The 12,540-nt window shown below is 43.6% G+C and overlaps 1 protein-coding gene across 2 annotated transcripts in view; it reads left to right on the top strand.

The window, feature by feature from the left end:
* LOC108704989 (dual specificity testis-specific protein kinase 1) overlaps nucleotides 1-6,789 on the top strand; it is a 39,894-nt gene extending 33,105 nt beyond the window's left edge. For both annotated transcript variants that reach the window (XM_018241734.2, XM_041580711.1), the window contains exon 10: nucleotides 1,563-6,789. In XM_018241734.2, coding sequence (XP_018097223.1) covers nucleotides 1,563-3,142 — 1,580 coding nt within the window. In that variant the 3' untranslated portion in view covers nucleotides 3,143-6,789. The remainder of the gene's footprint in view (nucleotides 1-1,562) is intronic.
* Nucleotides 6,790-12,540: the final 5,751 nt, after the last annotated feature.

Genomic DNA, 12,540 nt, shown 5'->3' with positions numbered 1-12,540 from the left:
TAGAGCTTGCACTCTAAAGGAAAAGGGAAGGAATGCCAGGCTAGAATAGGGTTTTTTAGGGATGCACCGAATCCACTATTTTGGATTTGGCCGAACCCCCAAATCCTTTGTGAAAGATTCGGCCAAATACCGAACCAAATCCTAATTTGCATATGAAATTAGGGGTAGGAAGGCGAAAAACTTTTTTACTTCCTTGTTTTGTGACAAAAAGTCACTGATTTCCTTTCCTGACCCTAATTTGCATATGCAAATTAGGATTCAAATTCGCTTCGACCAGGCAGGAGGATTCAGCCGAATCTGAATCCTACTGAAAAGGGCAGAATCCTGGATTTGGTGCATTCCTAGTTTTTTTTTTGGATAATGGAACATTCCATAATTTGGATCTTCAAGTCTGTTAAAAATCATGTAAACATGAAATAAACCCAATAGGCTGGTTTTGCCTCCAATAAGGATTAATTATATCTTAGTTGGGATCAAGTACAAGTGACTGTTTTATTATTACACAGAAAAAGGAAATCAGTTTTAAAAATTTGGATTATTTAGATAAAATTGAGTCTATGGGAGATGACCTTTCCATAATTCGGAGCTTTCTGGATAAAGGGTTTCCGGACAAAGAATCTTATACCTTTATCATTTATATTAACTGCACCCGGTGTTGTGGTTACATCTTGTAAAGCACTGGACGTATTTGTGGTGCTATATAAATACTGTACAATAAGAGACAAAAAGAGACCTGAGTTAAGAGGTCAGGGAGGAGATCAGTAGAGGAGAGAGATCATCACCATAGAGAGGACATTGGTAAATATCGGTATCGAGTAGATTGCCAAAGAAGGAAGTATAGAGAGAATAATGAGGGGTTCAGGGCAGAGCCTTGAGGAACCTCAACAGGAGGCAGAAGATGATGCTCCATTGTAGGAGACACTGAAAGACATTTGAAAGGTAAGAGCAAGTGTCACAAAGGCCAGGAGAATGGAGGAGGAGAGGCGACAGTCAGCGGGGTCACCATAACTGAGACATCTAGGACTACTATTAGGGTTCAAAGTGCTTTAAAACAAGCTAGTAAATTAGCCTCAATAGAGCACTTTCTGTGTTGTGGCCTAAAGCCAGATTTTAAGAGGCCCAGAAGATCATGGTCTCAGAGAATCCAGGTCAGTCAGTTGCATAATAAGTTCTTGAGTAATTAAGTTCTTGAGTAGTTTAGAGAGAGAGAGGACAAAAGTTACCAAAGTGAGGGCGATTGAGAGGGTCTTTTCAGAATAGAGGTGACCAGTGCATGTTTAATTAGGAAAGATTCCAGTTGACAGAGGAAGAATATGTGGCTTAGGGCTTTCATTAAAGAGGGAGCGGGACATTGAAGAACTTTGGAAGGAATAGGGTTTTATAATGGATCAAGAGGACAGGAAGTTAGGGATGAGCCTCTTGCGTGATCCAGTCTATGGAATAACCATTTATTCAAATGAGCAGCTCATTCTCTATAGTCTCTGACTTGTATATTACTTTGGGGTCTGATTAATTCATTAGATGGAGCCATCAGTTGATTAGTGCATTTTTGTTCATTTCAGGAGGAAGCCAAAGCTCTTTGCACTCACCCAATCAGCAGCAAGCCTGGGATACTCCCACCCCACCGGATCAGCGGCTGTCCCGTAGCCAGTCGGATATGTTCTCACCACAACCTCAGGACCCTTATGATGACCTTCTGCGTGACACTCCTGCCCGGGTCAACCCCTTCTCTCAACGAGAGGATCTAAAGGGAGGACGCATTAAGCTGTTTGACACCCCAAGCAAGTCTGTCATCTCCCTGACCTTTGAGCTTCCTCCACCACTAACCTACCAGATGAACACACCAGTTACCCCTGAGCCTATCATGGAAGCTCAGTGTGACTTTTCAGAGCCAACAGCAAGACCTCGGCGCTGTAGGTCTCTACCTTCATCCCCTGAGATCTGCCGTAAGGGGAGCCCATGCACTGGTGGGACCCCTTTACAACGGCCAGTCCAGTGGACATCTGAGAAAAGGAACATAAAGAGCAGGAAACTCATTTCTGTAAATTCAGTGGAAATCCATACAAACAGACCAAGAATAAATGGTGTTTCGCAGGAACCACTTAGGCGGTTAGAGGACCTGCCTTGTAATCCCCAGCAGTCTATAGGAGTCAATCCTTCCAGCAATCTGAATTCTAATGGAGATCTAATGGACTCTTTGTGTGGGGAAGAGCAGTCGCTTTCAACGGCAAGTGTAACATTTGAGGATCATGAAAGTAAAAATGGGCAAGTTCCATTAAAGAGCGCTAGTGGGGAAACTGTGGAGGAGGAGAAGTGTAATGGGGATCAGTTTACAGTTAATCCGATCCCCTTGAGGACTGATCAGGTGTGGGGAAGTGAGAACTTAGTCACACCAGAGAGAGACCATAAGTGCGTTGTTGGCCCTTTATCTCCAGAAAATGGATCTCCACCAAATTCTCACCAGGACAGAAACGGGGAGTTGAGCAGGAACTCTAAACAAGACCGGGAACTGACTGAAAGTTTCTCCTGTGTAGAGTTACCTGAAACAGGGGAACCAATGGACTGCTCCAGTAGCCCGGATAGCACAGAAGAGAACACCTTCTGCAAAAGACCATCACGGTTAAGGTCCAACGGGCCAATTACAACACCCTCCCCTCCTTTGCAATCTTCCTTATCTTCGACTCCCTCGTCTTCCCGCTCTCCATCTCCTCCCATCAGCACATGGCAGCAGGAGCCATCAGTAGCCCATAACAGACTTAAGCTTTCAGACAACAACAATGTGGTGTGCAGCAAGCCTCTGGGGTGGGTTGGTTCCCTTCAACCCCGTTCTCTGGGATCTTTAGAAGGAAACTTGTGGGAGGACAGTTTGCCTGGTTTGGGTTGTGAAGGAGGGGAAAGCGGCAGCACAGCTCCCCTCCATGCTTCTTCCAATTCTGTTTTGGACCATGAAGAAACCGTCACCTGTCCAGCTTGCTGCCTGGGGGGCTTCAGCTTCATATCGGTTTGTCGTCGGACTCCTCCTGACTCATCTCACTATCAGAACTTGAACTGTGAGGCGAGTCGCGGGCTAATAAACACAGCACCAAGAATCAGTACTCCGAGGCCGGGGCCCAGCAGGAAGATTCCTGAAGCTCAAACTTAAAGGATGGGGACGGTTCTAATGAGAGGCTTTGCTTTTGGGCTTAACACACAATATCTCAGCAAAAAACATGACAATGTAGATGAGGCTGGTTACAAATATGCCGCTGTGATTGTTTATTTAATTAACATGCCCCTTTCTGAGCTTTCTGCTCCACACAGAGACAGAGGGTCTTCATTTGAAATCACCGCTACCCCAAAACAATCATTGTGGGGGTTTGAATCTGAACAGAAGAGCTGCCACCTTGACGTCTTATACTTGCGACACATAGAGTTATTAGGCCTAATTTTATAAAAGCTGTATTGGGTATTTTTCTCAATTCCCAAATAATATGTTGCACAATGTCAATTCCAGACAAACATCAGGGGCAAATATTAAACCCCACCAATATATTGTAGTCTATACAGTTACACAGCGGGCAAGTGAGGTGAAGCCATTGCTACTACCATCTGGCAACACACTGAGGAGGCCTTCTATCCACACCCAATCAGATAAGTTGCCCGATGAGGAGCATTCTCTATTCTCACTATTTCATTGCTTACGAAGCCCTTGACTATAGAATAGAACAGTGTTTTACTACAATGCCAACTACTGATTGGCTGAAAGTCCATATGTTGACTTTAGACTAAACTTTGAGGGCTCCTTCCTATTTATTATCAATTTACTTTGTCTTTAGGTGAGCAGCTTCGACAGGGGCAGGCATGTTGGTTAAGCCCGTAGGATCAGTACCTTGACGATGTCTTTATGAAATATTGTGTTTTTATGACGTGAAATGACTACTGTATATGAGACGAGTTCTCTCGGAAATTCTATTTTTCTATATTTATTTGTTCTCTGATTATTTAAGTAATTTAATGTTTGCTTAGTCGATTGATCTCCGGATCTAAATTGAGAAGATGTTGGAATGAATACATTGCGTTCAAGGACCATGTAGAGTTATATACTCCTACTTTAGCCAGACGATACCCACCAGGAAGCTATACCAAACCAAGTGGTGGGAGGAGTCAGTGGAGCTCCCCGGTTATTTCAGCCAAGCATAAATATTGGGGTATGGTGCCTGTTTACGGAGAAGGCCACTTTCTTATATGGGACAATGTAAACCCTAATGTATAGTCCTGGAGGCAAATCAGTTGTAGATCAAGGAGATCTTGGAACCTACAATGGCATGGCTGGTAAGATAATTCAGAAGGTGCTCAAGGAAAGGTCGAATTTGTATTTTCAGTGGAGTCTACTAATAATCTTCAGCATTGGTTCTCTGACCTTGAGGCCAGAGGTTGGATGTCCCACGACTATTCCAGATGTATCACAGAAGTATAGTTGTATGCAGTTGTTTCTTTGTCCATGTCTACTATTTGCTGCATTTGATTTGCTGCCTAGGCCTGGGGAACCTACCAGCCCCCCTCTTTCACTTAGAGTAGCACAATTGTGGGACGGCAGCTTGGTCCATCGCAGGAAACTCATGCCTCTTGATCTGCCACAAACTCTGGAAAGCTCAAACAATTTGTCAGTTGTTCCAAAGATGGAGGGAATTGCACCATAATCACCTTAGACTCTCTGCAATAACAGATCATCCTCAGGTCTTACAGACTGGGGGACGAGAGGAAGCTCCTGGGTAACATTTCCCAGTGTAGCATTTTGGCTTGGGGTTTGTTTTCAGCCTGTTATGTTCTTTGGGAGGTTTTTGGGTCAGTAGAAGGAGTCACAACTCAACAAGCATGAGACGGCCAAACCCTGGGAAGACTATCCTTCCTTATTAACAAATGCGGCCATCTTCTTTATTCCATAATAAGAAACTGAACCCAACAGCACTCTACTTTGCTTTTTGGCTTTTTGTAATTTATACCTAAATAAGCACTTTAATACAAATAACTAGCAAATATTGCAGCCTCCATCGTTGCTATGAAGCACTTTATGGCAGTCCAGTCTTGGCCACTAACGAAGTTCGCTGTGTTTCACATGTTTGAGGGGCTGCCATTGGCTACTTGCTCTATTGGCCCTATTAAAGCACTTTATGCACTGCCTGGTTTATCCTTCGCTCTTCTTCTGACACTTTGGGTGAATAATTAGCACTTACTGGGAAACATTCTGCTGCTTCACCTGGTGTGGGGCAGCAAGTGGGGGTGAATGTCTAGTAGTTTGTATATAGCTGCTAAAATTTTTTAAATTTTCTGTTTAACTCACACATGAATGTTCTCTGCCCCACCCCCTCGCAGGCAAAAGAGAGATTTGCATGATATAGAGTATTTACATGCAGGTTTATAGAACACACATAATGTGATTATATTATATTAACAAATATTTCATCACCTTCCACTAGATGTTTTTGTTTTTCTTTTACACCAATAAATCACTTATTTCTGCACAATCATTGGTTGGGCACAGCAGGAACACGGGGGATAGGGCACATGGGCGAGGCTGTACTTGCTTCAAGCAGTGGCACTGGGAGGTTTGCTAATGTAGCTGCTCTAATGGGGGTGATTTGGAATGTCTAGGGTCCCATTTGGCACCACTACCAAAGCCCTGGCACATCAATATCCATCTCTGTCTTACACTAACACAGCGAAACACCTGTATTCCCATGGGCTGTCACTAATCATTTCTGTACATGTCCCCTAATCATCATCAATACAACTTCAGCTTCTTTTTGTGCCTGATTTCAGTTCTCAACTCTGAAATTTAAACTACATCTCCAGCAGTGCATTTGCACATGGATCCCTCAACGACATTACTCACACATGGGCATGTGGGCACTATACGTTCATGCAGAGCAATATGGATGTAGCCATTGGGAACCAAGCTTTCCTATGCAATGTACTGGATGGTCATTTCCCACCAATAAACACAATAATGAGGCCTGCTGACTGCCCCATCCCAACCTATGGAACCATTTCTGGGTCACTAATTCCTCCCTAACACCTTTTATTAATCATTGCCATATTTTGGACCTTCAGAAAGGTCACACTGTTCCATGTGGGCACCTGAAGGTTCTCCTCCATCCCCATGTTTCCCCTGGCTTCTGCTCTTCTGCTCTTCTGCATCCCAATGGCAGTGCTTGTGCATCTTCTCACTCATGGGCCTCCTAATGCACCTTGTGCTGACAAATGTGGCCTCATCCTATTCTAGCACCAAAGAAATCACCAGCCGTTGGGTGTAGTGTTCATCGTCATAACTGGGATCCTTCTTATTTATCGGAACCCTGAAACTGATCAGTTTGCTGACTCATGGGATGAAAGCTGGTGCCCCCCAGCAACCTGTCCGACTTACTATTTAGTGTGTTTATTCCTAAAGGGCTGTGCTTGAGCTTCACTTCTATTGGTTTATGTAACACTGCACCTCACAGGTTGGGTTGGCTGAAATATTTAAGATGTCAAAAAGCCGCATAAAGCCTCAGTGACAATCTTTCACATCTGCTTTTTTTCCTTTTATGAATATTTGCCCTTTTTGGGTGTGGCCAGAGGTCACGCCCCCTTTTTTATTTTTAAGTGGTGTAAATAATGTTTCTTCTCCTGTGGTTTCTTTACCTGTAACCATGCACTGCCCATTTGTTTCCTTCATTTGTATTATTATTTTTGGACATTGGTACCAGACAGATTGCTAGTAATATATACAAAGCTTATTTAAACCATTTCAATAAAACTCTATATTACAGATATCAGTGTAACTTTATTTCCTTCTGCTGAAACTTCATTACTTGTATCACCATTGGCCAATAAAAGTCACGTATACGATTGCACAAGCTTCGACCAACTCAGATGGAAGAGGAGCTCATTGATGCCCCAGGCACTGCTTAGAGTTGGGGCTGCATCAAATCCTTTATTCACCTTGGGATTCAGACAAATCTTTTCAGGAGGAATTGGTATTTCGGCATCCCTGTATAACGTGGACTAATCTATAGCTGTGGATCGCGCCCACATAGGGATCTGACTAATGTTGGGTCAGGTTTGTGTTGATGTTTTTGAAGCTGATTATTAATATTGTTTTGTTCTGGTAAACAAGAATTTTAAAGATAAAGGCCCATAGTACTCACCCATGTTCTGTATTTTATTTCTGTTAGGGCACTTAAAGGCTATTTAAAGGCAATAGGGGTCATTTACATCCACTGCCAAAGTTGCCGGACAGAAAATTCCCTTCCATTAAATATGCAAATTATCCCATTCATTAAAGGGGACCTATCACCCAACATTAAGGCAGCCACTAGCTCCATCATTCCACTGCAGATAATTATTACATCATAGAAGTGTCACAGCAATTGGATGCACCCTGAACCCCCGGAAATGACTGGAGAAAATATCAGCACAATTGCTTCATACGCATCTTTCATGTACAGAGCCAGGTCCATACAGAAGGGTTTGCTGAGATGAGAAGAACCTGACTGCACAGAGCCCTGACCTCAACCCAGCTGAACCCCTGTGGGATGAATTGGAACAGTTATAGCACCAAAAAAAGGGGCAACCTGTGGGATGGAACCCCGACTGTGAGCCGGATCCCCAACATCAACAGTGTCCAACCTCACTAACTTGTGACTGAATGAAAGCAACTCCCAGCTACAATGTTTCAACAGCTAGTGGGAACCTTCCCAGAAGCCTCTATTATTTAGAAGAACCTGACTGCACAGAGCCCTGACCTCAACCCAACTGAATTCCTGTGGGAAGAACTGGAACATTTATAGCACCTAAAGAAGGGGCAACCCAATTGAACTGTGGGATGGAACCTCGACCGTGAGCCTGATCCCCAACATCAGTGCCCAACCTCACTAATGCTCTTGTGGCTGAATGGAAGCAACTCCCAGTAACAATGTCCCAACACCTAGAGGGAACCTTCCCAGAAGCACAGGGGTAGTTATAGCTGCAAAAAGGAGGGGATTGAGAATAAGATGTTGGGCAGGGCTCCCCATACTTTTATCTATATGGTTCATCTACCTCATCCCAGATGCATCTCTTTTTAGATCTACACTGGGTGCCTGTACATTCTTGTATCAAATTGAAACTCCTGACATTTAACTTTTGTGCCATTCAGTTTACTCAACTTTTCTCTATAATAATAACTTTGTTCCTCTTATTACCTAGACTTCACTCTAACCATTGAATAACCCAGTTAATAGAGAAGAGTTGTGTTATACGGTTCTATATAAAGGGAGAGAAAAAAAGAAATAGCCACAATTTTTATAAAATAAATAAATTATAGTCAATTAATACAAAACAAGAAACCTATCTATAGTTCATTCCCCTTTGTTGTCTAGTACCAACATAGAAGATCCATTTGGCTCCTTATACTGATGGTTTGTTTGGTATTACAGTGAATGTATTGTGTAACATTGTAGGTTTTGCCTGAAGCACTGGAACTAAACATCTAAGTCTTGTGTATATAATGGAATGGAATGTATCTTAATGAACACCGTTTGTACATTCCTACAGTAGGTGTGTTCCTATGTAGCTGGGTGAAAGAGTATCTCTAAGGGTTTCTGAGCCTCTAGACCAGGGGTGTCCAAACTATGGCCCGAGGGCCACATGCGGCCCAGGCAGAGCCGGAACTAGGGGTAGGCAGAAGAGGCAACTGCCTAGGGCGCAACGATTGAGGGGCGCTGAGCAGCTGCCTCCTCTGCCTACCCCTAGACTGGACGCACCTTATCGCCAGCTTGGCCGCTCCCCTTTCCATCACGCGCGCAACGTCAATGCGCACACGCGAGTGTGACGTCACTGCGCATGCGCAGGTTACAGCCCATACGCACCACGCCATAGGAGAAGGAGTCGGCGAGTGTCGCCGCACCACAGATCCACAGCAGAAGAAGGGGGCGAGCTGGCTGGCTGGGTTGCCTAGGGCGCCCGGCCGGCATGGCCCGCCTCTGGGCCCAGGATGCCTATGAATGCGGCCCAGCTTGAAACGCTTGGTTCCCGAGGAAACATCATGTTGCAAAGGATAAAGGAGAAGGGGGGACTCTGCTCATTGCCCAGTTATTAATAATAATATAATAATAAGTCTATTTAATATCCAGGTGTCCCATATTCCAGTGTATAGCTCCATCTGGTTATCCAACTGGCATTGTAGTTCTTTTCTGTGTATTTCCTTTACTTTTACAAATCAAACGTGATTGTGTATTTCACTTGTGGCCCCAGACAATTTTTCTTTTTCCAATGTGGCCCGGCGAAGCCAAAAGTTTGGACACCCCTGTTCTAGAAACAAAGTTGTAACCTGACCCTAATATTTCATGTTAAACATGGACCGGCGTATAGAGCAAGCTGCAACTTAAAGGAGAGACTAGAGGAACACATTTCTTAAAGGGATTTGGTCAATAATTTTTATGGTTTATTTTGTATTTCTAAATTACACTTATCAGATTGCAAATGATTCGCTCTACCATTTAAAATGTTATTGTTAAACCAACATGTACATTTTGCATTTTTCGCTGCAATATTGGTGTGCAGGAGACATCTGAGATCATTGTGCCTAATCTTGAGCTTTCAGAGAGAACCAGCACTGCACAATGGAACTGCTTTCAGATAAGATATTGTTTCTCCTACTTAGTATACTTCCCAAGTCACAACTTGGATTTTTTTCTTCGTATGTGCTGCTCATGTCTACCACTAGGTGGGGCATGGGAGCACATTTAGCAATACAAAGAATTTTGTAAAATGATTAAATCTTCTCTAACTTCAGGAAACCTGCTTTTGGAAGGTGAAGGGGGTCTGGGTTGTCAGAAATCATTGCTTCTCGCTGTATTTGGAGCTAAAGTTCCCATCGCTTCTCACTGTATTCAATGTATTTTGGGCGCCACTACTTCTCCCCCTCACTGTATAATGTATGTAGTATCTGGAGTTTTTATTTACCCTCTCGCTAAAATACACAATAGTAACAGCAATGCTATAAGCCCATGGAGGCAGTATCAGATCAGACGTCTGAATCCTTTAGTAGAGGTGTAAGGGAACTGTTTTCCTGTTACCATTCCATTGTTCTGTTGATAGGCTGCTGGGGGTGGATGGGTGATACTCTTGCAGTACAGCAGTAAAGAGTGACTGAAGTTTATCAGCGCAAAAGTCACATGATTGGGGGCATCTGGGAAACTGACAATATGTATGGCCCTATGTCAAATTTCAAAATTAAATAGCAAAAAATCAGTTTGCTCTTTTAACTAGTACTATTAACTGATGTGTTTAGCTAAAAAAAAAACATGTTTTGCATGACAGACAAACACAAATAGTGAAACTACTGCAGCCAGACATGTTTCTGAATGTACTGACCGACCCCCTGGATTAGGATTATTAGGAAAGGATTATCCAACACAGAATAGGAAACAATGTCCCTGACACATAGAGAATGAGTCCAATGGATCTTTTATGTAGAAACTAAACGCCCTATGGGAATAAAGTTCAATGTTTCCTATGAGTTGAATTCACTCTATTTATTATTTATTCTGCATATTGGTGTCTTTTCTACAAGATCTAAAATAAACAACAAAAAATGCTTTGTAACAAACATGTTGGTTCTTCTTTTTCTTCCTCTCTCTTTATAAGAACCATACGGCACAATTCAAGGCAACCTGTATCTTGTAAACTCTCTGGCTCAAACGTTTGTGTTTTCAGATGATTTGTTTCTAAATAAACTTTTAAATCGTATCATTTTTGTTGTAAGAGTCCAGTTTTGTTTGAGCCTGAGGAACATGCGTCACTACGAGAGGAAAGAAACCTACTGGCTTTATTGGGCACATACTGTAGTGGGGGAAACAATTTGTATATGACAGTTGCCCTTCAATAGCCACCCAACATAAACTTCCCTGTACAGCTATATATTTATATACCTAATGTCTCGCTTATTGCCCTGCCTTTTGATTGCAAGCTTCTGTGGTCACAGCCCTCACTGCCTACTGTATTTGTCTATATGTCAGTTTTCATGCCCCCTATGCCCAGCGTAAGGAATATCTATTGGCACATTTATATTCTGGGTCCAAATGAATGATATGTGGCTACATGAAATGCAGGTAGGGGCCCATGATACACAGGGACAGGTCTGCCATCAGAAATCACGGGGCCTCGTACAACAACATTTTCTGGGCCCCTGGCCCCCCACTCCAGCCCAACCCCAGATCCCACACCAAAGTGAAAAGGCCACACAGACAGCGCTAAAAACGGTAAATCCCACCCACACATAAGTTATAAAAAGTCATTGGTGCTCAGGATCCCATTATAAGTTAAAAACAAACATTGGCGGCCAGGGTCCGACATAAAAGTTTTTTTAAAAAATTATTAGTCATTGGGCTCCCCTACAAGTTAAAAAAATCATTGGTGGCCAGTACCAACCCTATAAATTAAAAAGAAAAACATTGGTGGCCAGGGGTATTATACTTTTTTTAAAAACACGTTGTTTTTCAGTTGAACTTACCATAGGCTCCCTTTGTGGCTTCGGGTCTTTTTGCGGCTTCGGCTCCATTTGGGACTTCGGCTCTTCTGGACATCGGCTCTTCGGGATTTCAGCTCTTCGGGTCTTCAGGACTTAGACTCTTCGGGTCTTCAAGACTCCAGCTCTTTAGGACTTTGGCTCTTTCTGACTTTGGTTCTTTGGGATTTTGGGTCTTGGGGACTTTGGCTCTTTGGGACTTTAGCTCTTCGGTCTACGGCTCTTCATGTCTTGGGGACTTTGGCTCTCTGGGTCTATGGGGCTTCAGGTCTTGGGGACTTTGGGACTTCGGCTCTGTGGGTCTTGGGGACTTCGGGTCTTTGGGACTTCGGCTCTTTAGGTCTTGGGGACTTCGACTCTTTGGGACTTCGGCTCTTTAGGTTTTGGGGACTTCAGCTCTTTGGGACTTCGGCTCTTTAGGTCTTGGGGACTTTGGCTCTTTGGGACTTCGGCTCTTTAGGTCTTGGGGACTTCAGCTCTTTGGGACTTTGGCTCTTTGGGACTTCGGCTCTTTAGGTCTTGGGGACTTCAGCTCTTTGGGACTTCGGCTCTTTATGTCTTGGGGACTTCAGCTCTTTGGGACTTCGGCTCTTTGGGTCTTGGGGACTTTGCGTCTTTGGGACTTCGGCTCTTTGGGACTTCGGCTCTTTGGGTCTTGGGGACTTTGCGTCTTTGGGACTTCGGCTCTTTGGGACTTAGGAACTTTGGCCCAGATAATCTGGAAAGTGCAGCACAGCCAGCCCCCCCTTTATGCTCAAGCATGGTACAGATGTACACCCTGTGTCTCCCTGATGGCGCCCCTGAATGGGGATATTGCACTATGGGGGTCTAATGGCTTTTGAACAAACATTAGTTGGTTGGTTCTTTGTGGATGGGGGGGCTGAATATTATTGTATTTGACTATTATGTTTCCCAGTGTATCACAGATTAAGCCAACCTTTCATCTTTATATAGAATAGATTACAACTGAGTGGGCCTTGATTTGTCTGTCCCCCCAGATACACACACTAGGG

The sequence above is a fragment of the Xenopus laevis genome, chromosome 1S (genome assembly GCF_017654675.1).
Source record: "Xenopus laevis strain J_2021 chromosome 1S, Xenopus_laevis_v10.1, whole genome shotgun sequence".
Classification (NCBI taxonomy): domain Eukaryota; kingdom Metazoa; phylum Chordata; class Amphibia; order Anura; family Pipidae; genus Xenopus; species Xenopus laevis.
The sequence above is the reverse complement of the archived record's forward strand: the minus strand, read 5'-3'. Positions and strand labels throughout refer to the sequence as shown.